The 25,000-nt window shown below is 43.1% G+C and overlaps 1 protein-coding gene across 9 annotated transcripts in view; it reads right to left on the bottom strand.

The window, feature by feature from the left end:
* LOC122816469 (myosin phosphatase Rho interacting protein) overlaps positions 1–25,000 on the bottom strand; it is a 3,136,467-nt gene that overhangs the window by 550,764 nt on the left and 2,560,703 nt on the right. For all 9 annotated transcript variants that reach the window (XM_044089284.1, XM_044089283.1, XM_044089288.1 and 6 more), the window contains one exon: positions 5,515–6,103. In XM_044089284.1, coding sequence (XP_043945219.1) covers positions 5,515–6,103 — 589 coding nt within the window. The remainder of the gene's footprint in view (positions 1–5,514; positions 6,104–25,000) is intronic.

Below are 25,000 nucleotides of genomic sequence, written 5' to 3'. Positions count from 1 at the left end.
AAGTAAAATTCCAGTTTGAGACAAGAGAGCAGAGGAACTAGACCGCCTATGCTGGAGGCAGTGTTGAAGCTATTTTGATCTTGGGTACCACTGAAACTTCTTCATATGAAGCCTGGCCCAGGGAAGCATGTGGATAGCAGAAGCCATAAATCCCAAAGCCCTGAGAAACTCCCTGGCTGGGAGACAGGACAGGGGAAGCAGGGAAGGAAAATAATTTGTGAGGGTGTAGGCCGGAATGGAGGTTAGCACTGCAACAGTTTGCATCCTGCAGCTTAGAAAAATGTGATCCTCAGATTGAGTCAACATTGACTTCTGATGTTTGACAGTGAACCCTAGCCTGTGTTACAGAAACTTGGGTAAAATGAAGATCCCTCACCAGGTTGGATTGGGATCCAGCCTGAAGCAATATGTTGTCCAGATAAGGGAATATCTGAATGAACTGAAGCCTGCAAAAGGCATCTACTGGAGCTAGGCATTTGCTGAATACCCCTGGGGCTGTGGAAAGCCCAAAGGACAAAGCAAATAACTGAAAATGAGAGGAAGAAACAAATAAATGCAAATATTTCCTGAACAGAGTATGGATAGGAATATGAAAGTAGGTGTCCTTTAGAGCCAGGAAATCTAGAAAGGGCTGGGAAAGCAACCCAGGAAACAAGAGTCTGAACAAAAAGCTGTTGGAAGGATGGCACTATGTCTAGGACAGCTCTCAAAGACCCCTTTTCTGGGGACCAGAAACATTCTGGAATAAAACCCTAAATCCCTCTCGGTCTGTGGAACCAGATGACTCGTACTCCATCTAACAGACTCAGCATACCCTTGGAAAATGAAGAAGCTGTTTTGTAGGAGGTTAAGAGAAGGGTTTTCCAGGCCATAAAGTAACCCTGCCAGATAATGTATAGAACCCAAGAGTCTGTGGTGATCTTTTGCCAAACTGGTAGATGATAGGGAAAGCCTGTGGGTCAAGAGAACCTGGCCGACAAGATGGGAGGGTGGGAAGTCAGATGGCTGCAGACTTGTCAGGAAAGGACTGCTGTTTGGGCCTAGGCGTCTGAGTAGGCACATCAGAAAAAACATGCCTAGGAGCCTTCTTACTTTGAAGACTGTCTAGGCAGTCTATACAAAAATGCAGTCTTTTTAGGACAGCTCCTCTGAAACTTGGGAACAGGTGAGACAAAGAGGTGCTTCAAATCTTTAATGGCCTTCCTTGATCCTGCAAGGTCTCAAAAAGTTCTGTCAGAGCAGTACCAAACAAATTTTGGTTATTCAGAGGAGCATCCAGAAGTTTTGCTTTGACATCATCTGGCAAGTCCTGAAAACAAAGCCAAGAACAGTGCATCATCAAAGAGCCGAAGGCAGCAGCCCTACAGAAGGCATCAGATGCATAAATAGCTGTATTTTATAGAGTGATGGGCAACATGAGAGAAGTGGAACATAGTACGGACAGATCTGAGGCCTTACCCTCAGAGTCAGGCACATCAGAAACAATCTTCCCAATCTGGGAAAGAGGAGACAAAAATCTTGTCATATAGGTCTGTTAACTGATAGCACTAAAGGCTAAAGTACCAGAAGTGTATTCTTTCTTACTAATCCTTTCCATAGTTCTACTGTTTTTATCTGAGGGAAGGAGCCTGGAAGAGGGCAACAGTCGAGAAGGCTTATCAGTACACACAGAAATCACTGCTGGATCAGACGAAAGACACTTGTAAAAGAGCTTGCAGGCATTTGGCATCTTACAGAACCTGTCAGGTTTCTTGGGAGCTGGAGGTTGGAAGTCTGGTGCCAGGGAAGTGGCAGAGAAAGTATTTATTACAGCATTCAATACAGGAGGGGTAGCACAAGGTTTAGGACAGTCCATTTGTAGCAATGCATAATAACCTTTTCTGGACATCTGATACCAGGCAGCAATTCCATCTGAAATGCTCCATCATATGCAGGACCCATGTCTTCAAAGGAAAGTCAGGACTGATAGATTCTGCCTCCACCCCACAGTCTAAAGGAGAAGGTAAATAGGAGTAGGCTAAGGAGTCAGCATCAAAGTCAGAATCCTCGACTCAGGGCCCCTTATCCTTTTGGGGGTAGAGGACCAAGGGGGTCCAGGAAATGATGAGCCCGATGAGGCTTCAAAGCCATCAAGTCACTGAACAATCCTTGAGTGATCAAGTCCTGCCATTTTCTCTGTGCATCCTTGGTAGCTGAAACAACTTTTAGAATTTTCAACAAAAATGGAAGAACGCTTACTGTCTCTGTGTCTTCAGACGCCAACTCCTTAAAATCAGCAGTTCCAACCAAAAATAGGATGTAAAATAATTACAGCTGAAGTCTGCATAAAAACAGAAGGTTTTAATGGACAAATATTCAAACAAATCCAATGGTTAAGCGCTTTCACTTGCTCAACAGCAAGCTTCATCAGAACAATACAAACAGGACCCTACAACATTTAAATTAACTTTTTGGCGCCAAAAGCGCTAGATGAAACTACACCACTTTTAAAGACATATTGCATTATAAAAAGTTTTTAGTTTTTATATATACAAAGTTTTTTTTATATATATACTTGCCTGGGTTGGCAAGCTACTAAGAAAACTAAAATAGTTAAAATGGCCAATAATCACATATTGCACCTAAATGTTAAACTACCCATACTAAAACACTACTACCATTGTAAGTTATAGATGTATCCCAAAACCACAAATAGCCGATACATAAAGTTAGCTTTTGGCGCCAAAAAGTTAATTTTAAAGAAAAACATAAAGGTCCTACCGAACACCCTGATACTGGGCGATTTCAATTACCCTACCGTTAACTGGGAAAATTACTCTAGTACAAACTCCCAGGTCCAGCGCTTCCTGGAATTTATCAACTCAAATGTCCTGAATCAGCTGGTAAACTCCCCTACCAGAGGTCAACCTGTCACTGGTTAGATCAGACCATAAACTAATCACTCTGGATGTCCACACCACACCACCACCTCCAACCAAGGAAACCACAGTGAAAAACTTTTCTATAGCAAACTTCACCTTGCTTAAGACAGAGGTGGTAAGTTTCAAAGCCTCCACGCTAAAGGATAACAGTGTCCAAGATGCAGGAACCTTTACAAATGCACTCTATGAGCACCTACAAGGATGCATGGATTGTGCCATCCCCTAGGAAAACCAAGACTCACTCCTCTAAGAGAAAAAAACAGTCTGGTGGACCGCTACCATAAACAGGCTATACAATGGAAGGAGGACACTAGTTCAGAAAAAAAGCAAATCCCAAGAAGGAAAGACATCCCTGATCAGTATCAGTAAGACACTAAGGTCCCTCATAAAATCCTCCAAGGCTAACTTCGAAAGAAAAATAGCCAAGGATTCAAAAGATAACCACAAAGCCTTCTTTAGCTATGTCAAGAATCTAAGTGGCAACTCGCAGATATGCTCTGAGCTAGTGCAAAATAGCACAAAATATACTGAACCCACTGATATTGCCAACATCCTGGCAGATTGATTCAGTGCAAACTCCACCCCCCTCTCACTCCCAAAAGGGCCCACAACAATACCAGAAAAGTGTAGTGTCCTGGAAATCACAGATGCAGAGGTGAAAACAGCCCTTTCAAAAGCCAAAAGCACAGCGTAAATGGGGCCAGATGGTGTCCCAGGCTGCGTCTTGCACGAACTAAAGCACAAACTAACCCCCCACCTAAACACATTGTTCAACCTCAGCCTCTCCACAGGCTACATGCCCATAGAATGGCACACAGCAACAGTTATTCCGCTCCACAAAGGAGGGGCCACAACTGACCCTGGGTAACTATCACCCCATAATCCTGACTAGCCTGGTCTGCAAGGCTATGGAGCGCATCATCATGGAACTCATTAACAAAGACATTGGGAACCTCCAAACACTTGACCCGACCCAGTTCGGCTTTGTTAAGGGCAGATCATGCCTACTAAACCTGGTTGACTTCTTCGAGACAGTCATCACGGCCATAGATGAGGGAAAGGTAGTTCACATAGCCTACCTTGACCTCGCCAAGGCTTTTGACACCATTCCCCACTCGGGAATTATAGAAAAACTCACCAGCCTAAACATAAACCCCTAAGTCATGAGATGGGTTGCCAACTGGCTTACAGACAGAACTCACACGGTAAGAATAGCGGGCTCCAGGTCCAACTCTAAACCAGTCACAACTGGTGTCCCCACAAGGCTCGGTCCTGAGACCCCTACTGTTCGGCATATACTTCTCAGAAGTACAGGCAAACACAGGAGGACTACGGCTAACCAAATTCACCGATGACTGCAAACTTGGAGACATAATTGACTCTCCGACTGACACAGACATTCTCCAAAAGGGCCTTACTGAGACGGACACCTAGTGTCAAAGTCATGGTCTCAAGCTAAATGCCAAAAAATGTATAATCATCCCGTTTGGGAAAAACAAAACATCCATGAATTACCACATAGGTGGCAGCCCCCTTAATACAGAAGAGGTAATAAAAGATCTGGGGACCCAGGTAGATAGTAATCTCTCCTTTGACAATCATATTGCCAAAGTAGTTACAAAATCCTGCTATGTAGCCCATCTAATTACTAAAGGGTTCGCATCTAGAAATAAAGAGGTTATAGTGCCCCTCTACTTGTCACTCATCAGACCCATCATAGAGTACAATGCCCCATCTGGGATGTACCTCACAAGACACTTCCAACAGCTGAAAAGACCACAAAAGTACCTCACCAAGAGGATTACTGGCCTCAAACATATGTCCTATGCAGCCCGACTGGAAAAACTCCAGCTGTACTCAGTCGCATATCGCTTACTCAGAGGTGATCTATGCCTGACTTACAAAGCCATGTCCAACTCAGAATTGATGGACATGCTCCACCTAAAGAAATCCAAGTCACTGCGAGCCATTCGCTCTAGTGAGCTAAACCTCGCCACAACAATAAATAGAATATGCTGGAAGGATAGATTCCTGTCACAGAGACTCCCCATGCTTTGGAACAAAATTTCTAACTACATTAGGCAGAGCCCCTCACTAACACTCTTCAAGAGAAACCTTGATGAGTGGCTGGGTAACAGAAAATACACTCCTGGGATCACTTCATTGGCTCTTCTTGACAGAGGCTCAGTTAATTAATCAATGGGGTGGCGAAAGCTGACACACTCTGGCTAGGCTTATAAATGCCCTCGGGCAGATAGCCTAGTACCTACCTATGAACCTATAATCTATTATGCCCTGCTGCCACATACTTCTTTAGTAAAGACATAATGCCAAGAAATTTTCTTTTGCTTTACTGTTTTTACAGCTATTTTTCTACCTCATTGTTTTCACCTAGTTCTGTTCCACTTTCTTCTATGTATCTGGAAACCAAACAAGAACAATGTTTTATGCATTAACAAACTACCTATACTGTGATACCAAGCAACCAAGTGCAAATCAATAAAAGTGAAAAATATAAAACAAATATATACTACTGCAACATACAGTCTTATTCATCTGATAAGCTATATATATGTAATCCTTGTTAAATTACCTGTTTACTCAGAAGAGGTGGCAGTTCCTGGGATGGAAGTATGTTGGCATCTGCAGGAGGATGCAGTGAGGCAATAGGAATCTGTTTCTCTTCACGAAGTGGGGTAGTTTCTACCTGATACCACCGCTGTTCAATCTCTACATGAACATCCTGTGGTTTTACCTGTACCCTGTCAAGACATGCTGAAACCTGGTCTATTTCCATCCTAGTCATATCATCAGTAGTTGAACCATCGACAACATCAACTGTTCCAAACCGTTTCCTCCTTTCCTCTCTCCTTCGAGCCCGTTCTTTTTCCAGCTGACCACAGTCTGCTTCCAAAGTGCTTGTATCCCTGAGATGAGAGCTTACATTTTTTGATGTCTTTGCAGTAATGTCCTTTTCTTGTGTAAAGGCCTGCTGTACTGGACGAAATTCAGCCCAATCAAAAGTTTTTGATCTTCCCTCCTTCCTGCGCTCACGAGCCCTACTCCTCCTCTGATCTGCATTACCAGTCTCTGTGTTAATGCCATCTGCATCCGGTTTCCCAACTAATTTGTCACCATCTGCAATGGCTGTTCTTGATTTACTCTTCTCATCAGGCAAGGAGCTATTAAAATAGAGATAACTCAAGTTAGCAGTGAAATGACCTGTGAGAGTTGCCTTAGGGAGCTAGATTTACTCAAACAAAATCAGACAGCATTTTAGTAGCAATACATTTCTGACTCAAAATAATAATTCTGCCTATTAGTTTCTGAACTTTATTTTGCACATTCATTGTGGCATACCTTTTTAAAGCTTTATAACTCATATTTACATCTACTACTACAAGATGAGTAAAACATGCTGATGCGACTATGAAGAATTTATCAAAAAACATTTAAGAAAGTCCATCCTAATTTCAGGAGTGTAAATCCAATCTGTGTGATTCAAAAAGAAACTGCAACCAGGACATGCCCAAATTAAATGATGTAATTGGTCATTACCCTGATAAAAAGTCATAAATGTGGAAAACATGTAAAGAACTCAGCAACTCTGATGCATGTTTTTGTCAACATCTTGTAGAACCTAGTCCAAAACATGTACAGTATATGTTAATTACTGTATTTTGAATCTCACTTTTCTTGCAACAAATTGCAATTTCCACCTACCATGTTTTGTGCAGAACAATGTTAAATTGTCACTTGGTGGGATTCCGTCCATGCTCTACTTTTTTCTTCTGATACAGTATTAATATTTTTTTCTCAAACTATAGACACTAATCTGTGAATCCTAAGACAAAAAGATTATACAGTAACCGTGCAAATATGTGAACTCATGCTTGGCTACATGTATGGAGAACTGAAATACCTCCTTACCTTTGACCAGTGATGACCCAGATTCAGAAAGAAGTCTAGGCTACCAGAAACTGGCAGTGAAATATGTGTTTGGGTCTGAAGATGCACCTCAAATAAAAAGCATTTGCTGTCTCTACAAACAGTAAGTTTTAATAGAAGTTAGGCAATATGCATTGGGGCAACACTTGGAAAATTCCAGATGCCCTACCGCCAAGCCTGAAATGAGCAATTTGGTGCCTTTCATCACTATACTTTTTTGTCTGCAGTAAACATAGAAATTCTTTACAGCAAACCATTTCTTGGGTTATGAAGACTTCACATCTTGCTACTGGATTAGTTCCACAACTGGTCCAGATATGAAATTCATGATGATACTGGGATAACACTGTTGCTGTGGTAACTAAGTGAACTCAATTGTTCGAGCTGGGGGAGGAAAATTCAGAATAATTTTTTCTTTACCTGACAAATAAAACAAGTGCACAAAGCCATTAACTGTGCCATTGCCTATGGTATATTTAAACAGGGAGATCAGCAGCAATGCAGTGCATTGTTTTAGTGACCGATTCCTCACAAAATACTACCTATCAGGGAAAAGAGATTAAGCATTCTTAACTATATATTTTACTTCAATACTATGTTTTGTAAGAGGCACATCTGGGAAACCATGGTTTATGGAATATACCAAGCACTGTCTCCGATCCACCTACCATAGCACTACATACAAGTAAAGCCCGCCATACACCTTTCACAGTGTCAGAAATATAATGGGCACAGGACCTAGAACTTACTCAATTCTTTTCCTCTTCAAAGCAAAAATGAGTCAGAAAATGGCAAGAGCAAAATAAATAAAACAAGTTAGGAAGTTCCATAATGGGCAACTTGAAGGAAGGAGCAAAACCTTCTACTAAAAATTTTCTCATAATAAAATGTTATGGAATGACTGTCTCATCCAACAAGTTAAAACAAGAACACATCTTACAGTATATATGTCAGACACTGTGTGATCGGCATTACTCAGCTAAAGGGTGAAAGGGCAGTTGTTATACTGAGTAGTAGTGAGAACTGGTGTGCCACAGATGACAATAGTGTCAAGCATGCTGAGGGGAAGGATAATGCATAGGCAGGCCAGAGGGTATACTGGTAGTTAATGTTTCTGTGTGTGCATGTATGCTGCAGTTTGTGGATGTTAAGTACAGTTGTGCAAGTCCTACTTACGTGTAAAAGTAGGTAGGTTATCTGCCAATGTAACCCAGGAATGGTCACCTTTCAAAAGCTCAGAATTCCCTCCCTCACTCTTCTTGTGACAGTTGATTGGCTGTGCATATCCTGACAGGGAAGCCTTCAGTTATCAAAGTGCGAGTTCAGGCTTTTTTGCTTCCACGAAGAGGAGGAGGAAAGTACCTGAAGTTAGAAATATCTAAAAAGAGTAAATTTGCAGCCAATCACAGTACCATATAAAAACCAATTCTAACAAATATCAAAATGAGGAGGTTGAAGCACACCTCTGCTATGCACAATCTGGGGGATGATGGGAGGGTGGTACCACTGAGACAGTGAGGGATTCGAATATCTACTATTAGAGGTAAGTAGGACTTATGCAACTGTGTGTGTTCATCATTCTCACTGCCTCAGTGGCATTTTGGATAGATTCCTAAAGATTACCTTACCTGGGAGGTGGAAGGATAATGATCCAGGAGCCCCTGGAGAATGGTTTTAGCAAAGTCTGCACTAGACCTTGAAAAGGAATCCAGTTTGCAGTGCTTTGTGAAGGTATGAACAGAAGACTCGGTTGCTGCTTCTTTCATTTTTCTTGCGTAATTCCCTTTCCAATATGCCACTGAAGAGGATAAGGCCCTAGTACAGTGAGCCTTAGCCTTGTCTGGAAGAGATTTACTATGAAGGGAGTAACAAAAAAAAGCAGAGGACAATGATTGTGCAGTAGTTTGCTGACACAGATGCTGATATTTCTTAACCTCGGTAGAGCAGACAAACAGCAGTTCAGCATTCTGAAATGGTTTTGTTCTGTCAAATTACTATATGAGCTACCTGTGTACATCCAACATATGCAGAAACTTTTCTCCATTGTTTTTTGGATCAGTATAGAACATGGCAGACTGATGGTTTTATTCAAGGAAAATTCAGAAACAACTCTATGCAGCAATGATGTATTAGACTGCAAACACAAACCTGTCCTCATGAAAAATCAGACAGGGTTGGCCCACCATGAGCGGTTGCGGCTCTCAGACTTGCCTTGCAGATGGTCAGAACAATGAGTAAAACAGTTTTCCAAACAATGAACTGTAAATCATCCTGAGAAGCAGGTTTAAAAGAAACCAACGTTAATTTTTGAAGAATAAATCTGAGATCCCAGTGAAGAGTTATTTACTTTCAAGGGGGGTCTCACATACAACATTCCTTTCATAAACTATTTGACCACAAAAATAGATGAAAGAGGGGATCCATGGACAGACCATCTGAAATGGCCAAAGATGCACTCTGACAGAAACATATGACAAATCATCTCTAAGTAGCTCACACAAATTTTTCAAGACCAAAGCGGTTGAAACCCTTTCAAAACCTCTGTTATTCGCTAGGCACCACCCAGAAAACCTCCTCTACTTGTAAACATAAGATTTTCTAGTTGCAGGTTTTCTTGCCACTTTAAATACCTGTTGTAAATCCTCATGGAACAAATGCTTAAAAGGTATCAAAACAGAATCATCCAGTCTGTCAGCTGGAACTGCTGTAAGTCGGGAGTGTACCATTCACCACTGATGCTGTGCGAGCAGCATGATGCCTGTAAGAAAGCTTGTGGTAATTGCTTTTGGTCAATTCCATTAAAAGGGAGAATCAACTTGACCTTTGGTAATTCTTTCTGAATCTTTAAAAGTACCTTGGGAATCACTAGAAAAGGAAGAAATCATACAGGAACATTCCTGTCCATGGGAATGACAGACAGTCTTCCAAGCATGGCTGTAAGGATGTAGTGAACAGAAAATTTTCACTTGTCTGTTTTGAATGGAGGAGAACATATCTAACTAAGGTGTTCCCCATATATAGAACAAGTTGTGGAAGACCTCTAAATGGAGCTTCCACTTGTGAGGGTCGGTCCAGGATTTGATTAGTCTGTCTGCCACTGCGTGTGCTCTGATGTAATGTAATGTATGTGGCCTTAAAAATCAGAAAATGGTGTATAGACACAGCTCAAAGGCCATTAATGTCAACCAGCAAAGAAGGTATGACCTTGTACCCCATTTGTTTGTTCATGTACTACATCACTGTAATGTTGTCTATGACCAAGAGTCTGCAAGTGGTGAAGATCTTTTAAGGCTTGAATCATGGCCAACATCTCTAACGTTTATGTGCTTTGGTGTGTCATGAGGACCCCCAACAAGCCTTGTAATGAACTCCCATGGACACTGACCCCCCACAAGCCTTGTAATGAACTCCCATGGACACTGCTCCCAATGCAAAATCTTAAGAGTCAGTCTGGACAGACTGGACTGGTGCCTGGAGACTCCTAGACTCCTAGATTCAGAGAAAGTTGATCCCTCCATCACTGCTATTCTGGTTTCACAACTCCTAGCACCGGTATCTGAAAATCCAAGGGATAAAGGTTCTTTTTTATTTTTTTCAAACACCTTTACTGAATTGTCACTTGTAAAATCGGCAAATGTACATTTATATAAAAGTAATCAACCTATATTAACATAAACATTATACTTCACATATACTGATATATATCATATAATCTAAGCAGTATTACATACATTATTAAATTCCTTCCTTTTTGTAAACAAATATCTTTATTAAACCACCACTTATTACATATGCATTTATACAAATGAAAATAAACCACACCAACACAATCCTAGTTGCAAGCATTTTACATCACAAACCATACTGACACACTCCCAATTGCAAACATTATACTTCAGTTATAATCTACCCAATTTTTCTCACTCAAACCTTACATAGCTCATTTAAGTCCTGTCGCCTTTTAAATCTCATTCTTCCCTTGTATATACTGTTCCCACAATTCTCATCAGGGGATGAAAGTTCTTGGTCCAGTTCTTCAATTACCACTGATTTTTTTTTTAAGTGTAGTTTGGTTAGAGGTATCACAAGGATCACTGATACCATGAACCTAGAATTTTGAGCAAGTCTCTTGCAGACACACATCTAGAAGACAGACATTCAAGAAAATGTCCTGTTAAATCATAACTTTGTCTTTTGGCAGGAAGGCCATCTTTTTTAATGTACCTGTCAAACACCACAAGAAAGTAATTCATTGAGCGTGTATAGGGAAGTACTTTTGAATGTTCAATTTGAAATTCAGGTGGGAATGAAGGGATGCAACCTTGACTAAGGACTCCCAAGCACCTGGATACAGAATCTGCAACAAATCAGCAAGTTGTTTAAATGTAGAAAAATGTGGAGCGCAATAGGTAACCACAGAGGCCAGGCACTTTGTAAACATACAAGGTAAAGTAGATAGCCAAAAGGGTAAAGCAGTGAACTGATAAAGCACGTCAGACACAGCAAATCTTAAAATTTCCTAAAACTGGGAGCAACAGGAATATGAAAAGTGTCCTTGAGATCTAGATTCACCATGAAACAGTGGTCAGGAAGCAAAATTAGGATCGAGTTGAAGGTTAGCATTTTGAATTTGGGAACTTTTACAAAGGACAATGCTAGGATGGATCTCTAGGAATGCTCCTTTTTTATACCAAAAAGATTCTCGAGTAAAATCCTTTGTCTTTGTGTTCCACAGGCAGTGGTTCAATGATCCCTGCTTCTACCATGTGATGGCACACCGCAGGAACCGCTCTGTCTGGTCTGGTGGGTGTGGGGGAATTACCCTAAAAGGGGAAGGATTTTCTATCCACCGCCAAATGTATCAAATTATTCACAGAAACCATTTGTCACAGACTACTTGTGGCCAAGTCTGTAGGGTTGAAAAACAGAGCCTGGTGGAGGGAGGAAGATAAGGGAAGGGCATTCAAAATTTTGGCTTTTAAGTCATCACTGAAATTCTGATTACATAACCAAGCATACTGTCTTAATACAACAGAAGCATCAGAATTTCTCGACATTGTATCTGCACATTCAAGCATACTTTTTAAAACATGATTCAAAACCAGCATCAAATTATAAACAATCTAATACATGTAAGAATTCTGCTCTGCAAGTAAGGATGTAGCAAAATCCTCCAAACTATACCGAGTCATATCCAAGGAGACCCTATATTTTCTCTGAGCCTTTTAGGGACTGCTGGAATAGCTACTGATGCCCTGCAGGCAGCTCTATAAACTGGTAAAAGGGGATAGCCACAGGATTAGGTATTTTACCCTTCTATAAGGTCATATACCCTGCCTAGCTCTGTGATAAAATCATCTGAGGAAATGTTAACACTTGTTTGGACTTAAACTCAGGTTCATCTTCCGAAAGTTCAGAATGACTGGACTCGAGGTGCCAACTATGAAATCACTACTGACCTCATCAGATTACTCATCCTTCTCTGAACTAACAGAAAGGACTCTAGCCAAAGTAGCATTACAACCATATTTGGGAACACAATGCCAGAATTAGCTTCCTGCACAGCACACTTAGCTAAGGAAACAATATCAGCCATATAAACAGCTATAATCTGATTGCCAGGTGTATGATGAAGCTTCTGTTTCTTTTTCTTGTGAACTTCAACACTAGATAAAATTTGTGGTGCAGAGTATTATGTCTGACAAGGGGTTTCTTACCCTGGACTAGCCTTGCATTTAATAGGTTTGGTTTCTCCCATACCTGCCCCAGGTACTGAAACAGCCCTAGATGATATGACTACAGTGGCCGGCAAAGCTACACTGGAGGGAGATGGGCCAAAAGACAAGTGGTCTGTGAGTTGTGCAGTGGCCCCAAAAGAATCACTAACTGTAGTCTGCGGCATATTTTTATTTATTTTTTTTAGATGCAGACAGATTTGATGGGAGTGAGACTGTACCACAGTTAGGATCTATCAAGCCAAGGGAGAAAACTCCAACTAGAATTATAAACTGACAGTACTGGATAATGCATCACAATAAGCACTTAAAGTTTCCAGTAACAAGTATATCCCCACACAAATTAACTTTGTCAGACTTCCCTCTTCTCACAAAAACAGTTTGAAATAAGTTCAGAACTCTTTTACAACCGAAAAAAGTTATAGAATACACAAACTCCAAACACCAAAGCAATCAATGTGCCAAACCAGTGTTGAAATTAGCTCCAAATATTTTAAACACATTAAATGTCCATTAAATAATGTTTAATAGCAATTTAAACTACATTTTCTTGTCAGAGAGAGTAAAATCTCCACAATTCAAATAACTTCATTTGCTGTAAAATATGCAATCCAATGTTAAAAACACAAAAAGCAGAGACATACATGTAGCAAAAATATACATTTACAGAAAAACAAATTCTGCAATACTTTCCTATCAAAAGGTGAAAATAAAGTATAGTAACAAGACAAATGGGTGGGAATAATTCCCTGTTCGGACACGTGACAGCCCCTGTGCCTCACAGCACTCTCTCTCTCTCTCTCACACACACACACACACACACACACACACTGCACTTCTGAGAAAAGGACTGATAGTTTCCTCAGAAACAGTTATAAAAACAAGCATCTGAAAGATAAAAGCAAATAAACAGGAATTAAGCACTGACAGAAATAAAACATTAAAATAAATACATTTTTTTACAATAGATCTGTTAGATGTTTTCAACAATCACTTATTATTCATAGTAGCAGGACTCATGATTATAAGTCATGCACCTAACAGAAATTTGGAAGCAAGAGTGATGGGCAGGTGTACCTAGAGCTAGTGTGTGTGTTAGGGGAAGTGGTGATGATGACACAACCCTTTCCATTAAAATCTAAGAAGAAAAAAGCACTGCGATAATTATTTACAGTAAAGGGAGGCAAAGCATCCCCATATGGATGAAAACACTGTCAAGAGCTGTGGTTTAATGACACGCACATGTGAATAACTGGATGGTTTTAACTCGTGGGGTATTTTATGCCCTGAATCCTTAGCTGGGTTCCCCCTTACAGTCTCGGCAGTAGTGACACTACTTTTTAAATACATTATCATACACAGTTCTATTTTTTCAGGTAACCCTTCACCAAACCATACTACCTTCACTGCACTGTACCACGAAGCAGGTTGCAACAGATGGCAACAGTCACGACAATAGTCCTAAGCAGTTATGACTCAGAAAATAATGGGAGGAAGATGAGAAGAAATATTTTCAGTACTTCAAAACAAAATAAAAAGGAATCTGATAATCAGTGAAGCAAGGTTCTCTTTTCCTGTTGTGAAAGGCATTAAAGAAGCACTCAAACTCAGTAGATACATTCAAGAGAGAGCCCACTTTTGATTTTGATCTGTGAATAGGAAGCAAATAATACAACCATTTTGCTGTTAAGCATGTAAGTGACTGCCAATTTGAAGTCCAGAGTATAACTATGAGCATTTTACCACCACCCCAGCTAGGTAAGAAGCAAGGATTATAACACTTCAGGGATGGACAGAATACTACTCAATGCAATGAAAAGTTGCTTCAAAATCTCATACCTGATACAATTCAGAATGTGGTACTTTCTTGTTCTGGTGCCTAGGTTAATGTACCATGAGCACTGAACAGTCATGCTGCACAAATATTATCAAGTGGTACCCTGGCTTTAAAGGCTGCAGAGGTAGACAGCGACCTGGTAGAATGAGCCTTGATCCTGTAGGGTAAAGGTTTGCCCACTGAGCTAGAGACAATACTCTAAAATATTCACGAATCACGAAAAGCTTTTCTAAGAAAAAAAAGAAGTTATGTACTCACCATAAAGTTCGATGTTGGCAGTCCATACCACCCTTCATTTTTACATATGGGTTCGGAGCCGATCCTCGGCTCCAACTCGGCCGATTTACAAGCTGGAAGACTTCTGGCTAAGCAGGTATCCCATGGTGCACCAGGACAACTCCCAGATCTTGTTTGCTGCTCACTATAAAAACAACCAATACTAAAGGGTCTCCAACCAAGGGCAACCAAATTATTAATTCCAGATCTTCCAGGATGAGGGCAGGAGGGCGTGTTGGTAATAATGAAGGGTGAGACGGACTACCAACAAGGAACGTTATGGTGAGTACATAACTTCTTTATGTTAGGTAGTCCGATCTCACCTTCATTTTTACATATGGGACAGTGTCCCTAGTGCCTTATTCTTGGGTGGCTCAATGGAAAATACTCTTGAGCACTGTTGAGCAAAAGGATGCTCTACCCCTGGATGCCAAATCCAATTTGCAATGTGTAATAAAAGTGTGAGGGGTAGCCCACGTAGCTGCTGCACAAATATTATCAAGTGGTACCCTGGCTTTAAAGGCTGCAGAGGTAGACAGCGACCTGGTAGAATGAGCCTTGATCCTGTAGGGTAAAGGTTTGCCCACTGAGCTACAGACAAAGGCTATACAACTGGAAATCCAATTAGATAGTGTCAATTTAGAAACTGGTAAGCTCAATCTAGAGTCAGAAAAAGAAATGAACAATTGATCTGATTTTCTGAAAGCCTTAGTCCGCTGTAAATAAAAACGTAGTTATCTATGAACATCTAGCTGATGAAAACGGTATTCAGCTGCATTACAGTGGTTAGGGAAGAAAAGTGGGAGTTCTATTGATTGGTTTAAAGTAGCATTAGAACAAACTTTCGGGACAAAGGAGGGATTAGTATGTAATGACACCCTGTCTTTGTGAAAGATCAAACACGGTGGCTTACTAGACAAGGCCTGTAGCTCCGATACCAGACTAGCTGATGTGATAGCTACCAAAAACAAGGTCTTCCAAGACAAAAATTTTAGAGAAGATGAGTGGGAAGGTTCAAAGGGTGAAGTCAATTTGGACAACACAATTTAAATCCCAAGAAACCATTGGTTCTCGCAGAGGTGGTCTCAATAGAGTGGCCCCTTTCAAAAAGGTCTTGCATAGCTTATGAGACATTAAATTGGTATCTGGAAAACCTAAATGAAAATGAGAAATCGCTGCCAACTGGAGACTAACAGTGGCAGCGGTGGATCCTTGTTGAAAAAGCTCAGAAAGAAAATCCAGAATCACAGGGATAGAAGCAGTGTAAGGATCTACATGCATTCATTCTCTGTGCCCAAATAGAAAATCTTTTCCATTTACTGCCATACAGCCTCCTAGTTGAAGGTTTATGGGAGGACATAAGAATATGTGACACTGAAGATGATGCATCATGAAGCCTGTCTATGGATGGAACTGGAGCAGCCACGCTGTCAATTTGAGGGTGTGGATTGAGGGGTGTAGCGAACCTGACATGTGAGTCAATTGGTCTGGAGCAGGGTCCAGAATCCAAGGATCGTCCAGGAGGAGAGGCTCGAGGAAGGGGAACCAGACCTGACGAGGCCAGTAAGGAGCAATGAGGATCAACTTGCTTCCCAGCCGACTGGCTTTCTGAATCATTTTGGAAATGAGAGGGATTGGAGGAAAAGCATACAGAAGTCCCATGGGCCAATCGTGAGCCAGAGCATCTCTGGGAGACTCCCCCGGAGGGGTAATGAGGGAAAAATAGCTGCTGCATTTGGTACTGACTGGGCTGGCAAAAAGGTTGCTGCAAGGCTGTCCCAATTTCTGGAAAATCTGATCCACTGTTTCCGGTTTCAGAGAACACTCGTGAGGCATTAGGATTGCCCGGCTGAGCTTGTTGGCTATCGCGTTGGTCATCCCTGGAATGTGCTTTGCAACCAGAAAGCGCTGGGAAGAATTCGCCCATTCCCAAACTCGCATGGCCTCTCGACAGAGTGGGTAAGATCTGGTACCACCCAGTTTGTTGATATACCAAACCACCAACATGTTGTCTGATTGTATTGCAATTGTCCCTAGAGGAAGAAGGTCATGAAGTGCTTGCAATGCCAGAAGCACCGCCCGCATCTCCAGAACACTGATAAGCAGATGAGCCTCGTATTCTGCCATGTGCATTGGAAAGTCCTGCCGAGATAATGCCCCCCCCCTCCGATCTGGGAGGCATCCGTGGTCACAGAGGCAACGGGTTGGGCCGGAACAAAAGGGCAACCGTGATCAGCTGATTGGGATCTATCCACCAACAAAGGTCCTTCTTGCATGATTCCGTCAGCAAGATAGGATGACTCAGTGGGAGAAATTGGAAGGACCACTGGGAAAACAGAAGCCACTGGAGAATTCTCATGTGCAACCTGGCTAATGGTACCAATAGAATTGTGGAAGCCATAGTCCCAATGAGCTGAAGAACCCACTTCGCCTTGACTTTTTGCAATGGGAAAAAACGCTGAACTTGGGAGATTAAGTTCTGTGCCCTTTCCACGGGGAGACGAGCTGTCATGTTCACTGTTTCTACTTCTGCGCCTATAAAAATCAAAGACTGAGAGGGCAGTAATGCAGATTTTTTTCCAATTTATGGAGATCCCTAACTGAGCACAAAGTTGAATTGTGGCGTCCCTGTTTTGGATAAGTAGATAACTGGTGGGGGCGGTCAGGAGCCAGTCTTCCAAATACGGAAACACCTGGAATCCTTGATGTCTCAGGTGAGCTGTCACTACTGCCATGCATTTGGTGAACACCCTGGGGTCTGTGGTGAGACCAAATGGCAGAGCACGAAACTGATAATGACTGGCTCCCAGCCGGAAGCGTAGATGGCTCCTGGACACCTTGTCCATTTTTATATGGTAGTAGGCGTATTCGAGATCTAGAGATCATATCCAATAGTCTTTTCCTAACAACGGGAGTATCGACTGCAGAGTTACCATACGAAACTGGTCCTTCACGGATTCGTTTAACCTGCTGAGGTCCAATATTGGCATCCAATCTCCAGTTCGTTTTGGAACTAAAAAGAACCTGGAGTTAAGTTCTGGATCCTATCTGGTCTGCTGGGACGGGCTGGATGACTCTTTTTGCAAGCAACTTGTTGATCTCCACAGTTGCCTGATCCCTGTGATTGGGTGGTACATCTGGGATCCTTTTGGGAACAAACGGTGATAGGGAAAAGGGTATGATATAGCCTCTGGTAATAACTCTTTGTACCCACTTGTCTTGGGTGATATTTAACCAGGTTTCTTGGTACAAAGAAATGTGACCCCCGACCAGCCCCAGAGAAGCGCAGTCGGGCTTCACATCAGGAGCGCTGATAAGGCCATCCTCAAAAGGAATCACGGCCTTGTTGATATTGCGGACCGCCCCTGCCTCTAGGGTGACATCTGCTGTTTCCTCCTCCTCCTTTGCATCTGAAGGATGAATCACCCTGTGCACCTGTGCATCAGGAAAGACCCTCTGGGACTTCATGAACCACATTTTACCGCCCCTTTGACCCTTGGGGTATGGTCTGGAACGGACAGTAAAATGCACTCCCATGGCAGAAAGCATCTATCCTTCTTGCTCACACCGAGTGAGTGTATCCCTCACCGTGGAACCAAACAATAAGGAACCATCAAATGGGCGTTGGTGAAAGTAGACTTAAACGGTTCCATAAAATTACATAAGCGCAACCAGAAATGGTAACTTTGGAACCCGCTGCTCTACTCGCTCCTCGCTCCATCCGCAGCATAAGATACAAGTCACATGGAGGAGTTAACCACAGAATTTAAGGTGGACAACTGAGTAGAAATTTTGTCAGGAACTCCCTCAGTACACACACCTTGTATGGAATCTCCTAACTCCTTAAGGAGATCCTCGACAACCTCGTGAAGTGTGTGAGATAGCTCAACGATCGAAGGGTAAAGGCCGCTGAACTAAAAATATGCTTGCCAAATCTGTCCATTTGCCGAGACTCTTTGTTTGGCAGGTGAACGGATGAAGTGGTCTCTGCTAACTCCTTCGTGGCCGCTGCCACCACCACCATGGCATCTACGGAAACACCCTTGGACAAGAACTCTTTATCAGGAGGGGCAGACAAGAACTTATTTCATCTCCTGGGACTGGCTCCATGGTGTCAGGAGTATCCCACACCTTTCGACTGACTAGATCTATTAGTTTGTCAAAGGGTGGGGACACCCAAGAGGCAGAAGGTTGAGACCTGAAAGCCTTCAGGTACACTGACTCCTCATCAGAAAGGTTAATAGTGGGCCAGTCAGACCTCTGCCTAAAGATCTCTAAAATGTTCACAAAGGAGAGGACGACTTGGGGGACCCTTTCGACTCCTCTAGGTCAGTGTCCAATGTCAAAGACTCATCCTGGGAGTCCATATGTTTCCTCTTACATAACCTCTTCCGGGGACGCTCTTTGGAAGGATATTCCAGGGAAGCCCTGGAAGAGTGGGGGCCACCAGCCGATGGCTCCTGAGGCTGTGGATCTCTGCTGTCTCCAGAGAGAGTAGGGGCTGAGACTGAAGTGGGTGAAGAGTGCTGGTGCCAGTGGTAGGGGCTGGAGAATGAGACAGCATGCTCATCATCTCAAATGCTGACCTCTCTGGCTCAGAAGACCTCCCCGGCTCCAAAGAGATGTGGGTCAGTGCGGGAACCAGAGCTGTCGGCTCCAGGATTAATGCAGGGTCTGAGCTCATCCTGGCCGATGCACTGAGAGGAAGGCTCGGAACCGAAGAAGATCGATTCCAACCCGCCCAGTCAGTGCTGACAGGAGAGCTTTGGCCCCTCTTCCATTGGCACCAAGCACTCTGGCTCCAAAAGGCCAGTAAGGCTCAGAGGAGGAATAGCAGACAAGGGCAAAGCTGGGCCAAGTGGCTCTAGAGCCGAGTGAGTCAGAGCCAACAATAATTTTGGCAAGGCAGACGACTACAGGAGTCTCAGCACTACCCTCTCCACATCTTCTTCTGAAAGGGTCCTGGAAGACATAGTCGGGGATCTTGAGCTGGGGGGCACTGGAGACTTAACTGTTACGGAAACCGGTAGGGAGCTTACATACTGGCTCTGAGTAGCAGAGTCAACTTCTGTATGAATTGTTTCAGAGATCGGTTCCGAAACCCCTGTAACCGACTCTGACACCACCATGATGCTCTCCTTCGGCTCCAAAGGCTGAGTCGTCGAGGAGGCAGATTTGGACTGTTTTGACTGTTTAGGAGGTGACTCCGAGACAACAGCCGGTGCCGGAGAAGGCCTTTTTGAGGATTTTGATTTCCCAGACTTAGAGGAAGCCAAAGAACTAGATAGTGCTTCCTCAAAGCATGGTTTCAATAGACCCTTGAGTATGAGTTTGTTCTTCCTCTCCTGTAATACTCTAGGAGAAAAAGCATGGCAGAACAACAAACATGACTCCTGTAAGTGGAAGGCCCCTAGGCAGTAGACACAGCTACTGTGGCCATCCGTTAAGGATATCTTTTGGGAGCATTTCATACACTTTTTGAACCCCGAGGGTTTATACTCCTTACTTTCCTTATACATATTACACACACACACAGCCCAGTGAGACTGAAAAGAGAAAGAGAGAAAAGGAAAAGAGGACTAAGTCCTCTAACTAAAATGGGCCTAGCCCAGCGTAGAGAAAGCTAGCTAAAGGAGTTACACAAGGACTAAGTCGTCTAACTAAAACGGGCCTAGCCCAGTGAAGAGAAAGCTAGCTAAAGGAGTTACACGAGGACTAGGTCCACTAAAACGGGCTTAGCCCAGTGTAGAGAAAGCTAGCTAAAGGAGTTACACGAGGACTAGGTCCTCTAACTAAAACGGGCTTAGCCCAGTGTAGAGAAAGCTAGCTAAAGGAGTTACACGAGGACTAGGTCCTCTAACATAAACGGGCTTAGCCCAGTGTAGAGAAAGCTAGCTAAAGGAGTTACACGAGGACTAGGTCCTCTAACTAAAACGGGCCTAGCCCAGTGTAGTGAAACTAGGTCTTCTAACTTAAACAGACCAGAAAGGAAAGCCCATGCACACAAGACACACTGTAAATGGCACAATAGTTTTCTATTCTTAAGTAAAACAGATAATAAACTTGCAATCCTAGTAACTTCACAAGCAGATCCCCGCCAAAAACAAACAAATTAAAAAGAGTAGAAACCAACTGCTAATGGTGACCAAAAATAATCAGAATAACAACAGACAGACAACAGGAGCCCCTGTTGACTAAGAGCGGAAAACCGCCAAAAACTCTACCTAATAATCAAAAAGAAATGTGCAACAGTGCCTAGAACTAACTGGCACACAGGATACCAATAAACAACTAGAAAACTAAGTTGCACTCAAAAGAGGCAACCAATGCCATTACATCAGTTTTTCTTGCCCCAAATGTCAGGAGCCCCCAAAATAGGAAGCAATTACATGGTGTGGAACACCTCCAGTAAAAAGTAAATACCATAGCCATAAGATATGGCCAAAAAGAGTGAAGGTAGAAAGCATAGAAAAGACAGGGGGCTGGAGGGAGGGTAACCAGGACTGCAACAGTGAATATACTCGAACATCTACATTTATGGTAAGTGTACACAACTGTACTATGTTCTTCATATTTTACTGTTGCAGTCATCACACTTAGGTTGATTCCCAAAGCTGAGGAAGGGTGGAGGCAGTCAAGAAGTATTAGTGCTGGCTAGTAGGCCTTGCAAGCCTGCTGCAGCAAATCCAGCTCTGGATTTAGAAAAAAATTGGTAAGTGGTAATGCTTGGTGAAGGTCTGTACAGAACTCCAGGTTGCAGCTTCCAGGATGTCCCTGGTAGGGACTCCCCTGAAAAATGCTGTAGATGTGGAAGTAGCCCTAGTGGAATGTGGTCTGATCCACTGTGGGGTAGGTTTTCCATGTTGCTTGTAGCAGAAATGAATGCAGTGTGCTATCCATTTGGAAACAGTTTGCTTTGAAATGGCCTTATCCTCTGCCCCTGTAGCAAAAGTGACTAGCAGCTGGACAGATTTTCAGAAAGTTTAGTCCTGTCAAGGTAGAACATGAGCTGTCTGTGCATGTCCAAGGAGTGCAGGATCCTTTCCCCTTTATTCTGAAGGTAAGGGAAGAAGGTTGGAAAATGGATGGATTGGTTTAGAGTCACACTGGGCACCACCTTAGGCATAAAGGATGGGTTAGTCCTGAGGGAAACTCTGTCAGCATGGAAAATAATGAAGGGTTCCACAGCCATTAGTGCCTGTAACTCGCACTCTTCTTGCTGACATTATAGCTAAAAGCGGGGCTGTTTTCCAAGAGAGGAATTTTAAATCTGTTGAAACTGTGTGTACAAAAAGGGGAAGCATGAGCCTTTCCAGTACAAAGTTAAGGTCCCAGGCAAGCGTGGGTGCTCTTCTAGGGCGCCTTAAGTTGTTAGCCCCTCTCAGAAACTGTTTGATGAGAGGGTGAGAAAATAGAGGTGGCGCAGTGTTATAATGAACTGAGATGCCAGAGGCATGAATCTTAATGGAGAAGGATAGGCCTCTATGGAGTAGCTCTGCTACGTAATCCATGATTAGAGGTAAGGAGGGCACAGCTGTGTCCTTCCTTTGAGACTGATTCCAAGAACAATATCTTTTTCACTTTTCAGCATCGGATTTCCTAGTAATGGGCCTTCTGGATTCAAGAATGACGTCCAGCTCCTGTTTGCTGAGGGTTGCTGGTGGTGTATTCAAGGGATAAGCCAGGCTGCAAGGTTTTGCAATTGTGGATGCAAAATCTGTCCCGCCTGCTGAGACAGCAGGGTAGCAGTCTGGTGAAGGTGCCAGGGTGGCACTGTTGTCAGACTGCGGAAGAATGGGTACCACTGCTGGCGTGGCCAGTCTGAGGCAATAAGAATTACCCTTGGCCTGTCCTGTTTTATCTTAAGTAGTAGTACTGAGAGGAGGGGCAGAGGGGGAAAGGCATAAATTGAGAGTTTTTCCCACTGAAAGGATAGGGCATCCACCTTCCAGGCCCTACTGTGAGGGTTCCTGGTGCAGAATTTGCTCAACTGGTGGTTCTCAGGGGAGGCAAATAGGTCCACCTCTGGTGTCCCCCACCCCAGGATGAGAAGGTTGAAGGTGTTGGGCTCCAATTTCCACTCATGTGGGTCTAAAAGATTTCTGCTTAAGATGTCTGCCAGTGAATTTTGTTTTCCTGGCAGGAATTGAGCTTGTAGATGCACTTGTTCCATAGGGCCATGGCTAACCGGCAGAGTGGGTATGAATGGGTTCCCCCCTGCTTGTTTATGTACCACATAACTGTGGTGTTGTCTGTTTTTATAAGCAGTTGTCCTGGAAGGATTAGGTATTTGAAGGCTGTCAGAGCATTCTATACAGCTAGCATCTCTTTTTGATTGATGTGCAGGATAACCTGTGCTGGGCTCCAGTGGCCCTGAATGCACTTGCCTGCCATATGAGCCCCCCATACATAGTCTGATGCATCTGTTGTCAGGGTTTGAGCAGCGAGGGGTTGAGTGAAAATCAGTCCCTTGTTGTGGTAGCATGCTTCTGCCCACCAAAGGAACTCTGCCCTTAGACAAGGTATGACTGGAATGACTGTTTCTAGGTCCTGAGAATGCTGGCACCAAAGAATTTTTAAGTACCACTGAAGTTTCCTCATATGCAATCTTGCATATGGAATTAGCAGAATACATTAGTTTGGCGGATAGACCCGATTTTCTGAAGTGAGAAATGCCATCTGGGAAGTTGTGTCCAAGCTTGCTCCCAGGAATACAATCTTTTGACTGGGCACCAGTTGTGATTTATTTTCATTGATGGTGTACCCCAATGAAGTGAGAAGGCTTTTTACAAATGCCAGGTGCTGAAGTAGCAATTCCTGACTGTCCACCTGAATGAAGCAGTCATCCAGGAATGGGAAAATTTGGATATTTCTGTGCCTGCAGTATGCAGTGGTTGGAGCCAGGCACTTTGTGTATACTCTGGGTGCAGCAAATAAGCCAAAGGGAAGTGCAAGAGAACTGATAGTGCATAGAGCCTGCTCTGAAGCGTAGATATGTTCTGCATGACATCTTGAAATTTGGGACCACCAGAAAGGTGTTGAGAGTTGACAGATCCAGGATTGGGTGTTAACAGCCCTCTTTTCTGTGCACACGGAAAAGTCTGGAGTAGAAACCCTGCCCACTTTTTTGTTCTGGAACAGGCTGACTAGCTCTGATATTGAGCAGGGAAAGTACTTGCTTTTGAGCCTCTGCCCACTGATTTGGAGGAAGGTCTGGAACACCCGCATGGGGTTGGCAGTGTATAGAAGTAGAATCGGTACCCCTGGGATACAATGTTTAGGACCCATCTGTCCTAAGTAATGGACATCCAGTTTTTTGCATGAAGGGCAAATTTTCCTCCTAGGGGCACAAGTAATTGGGCAGGGCTGGGAAGGATAATTGAAAAGTCATTGTGAACTTTTTCCTTTAAGGGGGTGGCTTACCACTCCCTGTATTTGAGGTGGGGGCACTCCTTTGTTTAGACCTCTGCATACCTTGAAACTGTAGTCTGGGTGGCCTGTTTCCCCTGGGTTTGGTCTGAGAAGGCCTGGAAGGGGCTGGAAAGGACCAGGTTTTGGAAGGCCAATGCCTACTGAATCTTGGTGGTTGCACTTGTAACAATTTTTTAACAGTTTGCATAGATTTATCTTTTTCTTGCATCTTTTTTAAGAACCTCTTCTGCTTTGGTGCCAAATAAACAGTCCTTATTTAAAGGAGCATCTAGTAGTTTGGATTTGACATGATCTGGCAAGGTTTGTTCCTTCAGCAAGCATGCCTTCTCAGTACAGACCCAGTGACTGCAGTCCTGCAAGATGCTTCTAGGGCATCAAAGCCACACTGCAAGGTATGCTTACTAACTTGGTTTGCAGAATGCATCACGTCTTGCAAGTCTATTTTCTGCACAATCAGGAAGCAACACCATTTTTTGTTTAATTAGTTCCACAATACGCTGCTGGTACTTCAACATGTGAAACTGACAATTCAATGCCCTGATGGCAAGAGTTACAGAGATATATACCTTCTTACCCCATCTGTCTAAAGCTCTGAAATCCCTGCCTGAAGGGGCAGGATTTTTGGCTGTAGTAGCCTTAATACTTTTAGGTCCCTGCAAAATGGTCTCTGGATCCGCAGTAGGATTCTTGAATAGAAATTTGTGGGAATCAGGTAATCTGTAGTATCTGTCAGGTTTCCTAGGGGGCGGGGGTAAAGTATCTGGAGTAAGACTGGATTCCACAAAAACATCATCTACAACATCCAGGACAAGGGGAATAGCTAGAGGCATGTGCTGAGGCAACTCAAAATT

Source organism: Protopterus annectens, chromosome 12.part0, assembly GCF_019279795.1.
Source record: "Protopterus annectens isolate FY-2018-M chromosome 12.part0, PAN1.0, whole genome shotgun sequence".
Classification (NCBI taxonomy): domain Eukaryota; kingdom Metazoa; phylum Chordata; order Ceratodontiformes; family Protopteridae; genus Protopterus; species Protopterus annectens.
Note: the sequence above shows the minus strand (reverse complement) of the source record. Positions and strands in the feature narration are given on the sequence as shown.